Raw genomic sequence first — 428 nt, 5'->3', positions numbered from 1 at the left:
CGCGACTTCCCGCTGCTGCAGGACGCGCCGCTGAGCAAGTGCGCGCAGCCAGTCTTCCTGCTGCTGGTCATCAAGTCCTCGCCCAGCAATTACGAGCGCCGCGAGCTGGTGCGGCGCACGTGGGGCCGCGAGCGGAAGGTGCAGGGCGTCCTGTTGCGCCGTCTCTTCCTGGTGGGCACGGCCCCGGAGCCGAAGGAGGCCCACAAGGTCAACCAGCTGCTGGCGATGGAGGCCAGGGTGCACGGGGACATCCTGCAGTGGGACTTCCACGACTCCTTCTTCAACCTCACGCTCAAGCAGGTAGGCTGGCAGGCGGCCCCTGTCCTTCCTGCCCAGGTCACCAGCATCTCCTCCGAGGGCTCCGAGGGGACCAGCAGACCCGTCCCCCTACCTTACCCCCTCTACTGTCTACATGGCACCCGAAGTCC

The 428-nt window shown here is 67.1% G+C and overlaps 1 protein-coding gene across 1 annotated transcript in view; it reads left to right on the top strand.

The window, feature by feature from the left end:
* B3GNT3 (UDP-GlcNAc:betaGal beta-1,3-N-acetylglucosaminyltransferase 3) overlaps positions 1–428 on the top strand; it is a 21,676-nt gene that overhangs the window by 19,062 nt on the left and 2,186 nt on the right. The window contains exon 3 of the mRNA XM_005873913.2: positions 2–300. Within this exon, the coding sequence (XP_005873975.2) occupies positions 2–300 (299 nt within the window). The remainder of the gene's footprint in view (position 1; positions 301–428) is intronic.

This window comes from Myotis brandtii, unplaced genomic scaffold (genome assembly GCF_000412655.1).
Source record: "Myotis brandtii unplaced genomic scaffold, ASM41265v1 scaffold421, whole genome shotgun sequence".
NCBI classification, from domain to species: domain Eukaryota; kingdom Metazoa; phylum Chordata; class Mammalia; order Chiroptera; family Vespertilionidae; genus Myotis; species Myotis brandtii.
The sequence above is the reverse complement of the archived record's forward strand: the minus strand, read 5'-3'. Positions and strand labels throughout refer to the sequence as shown.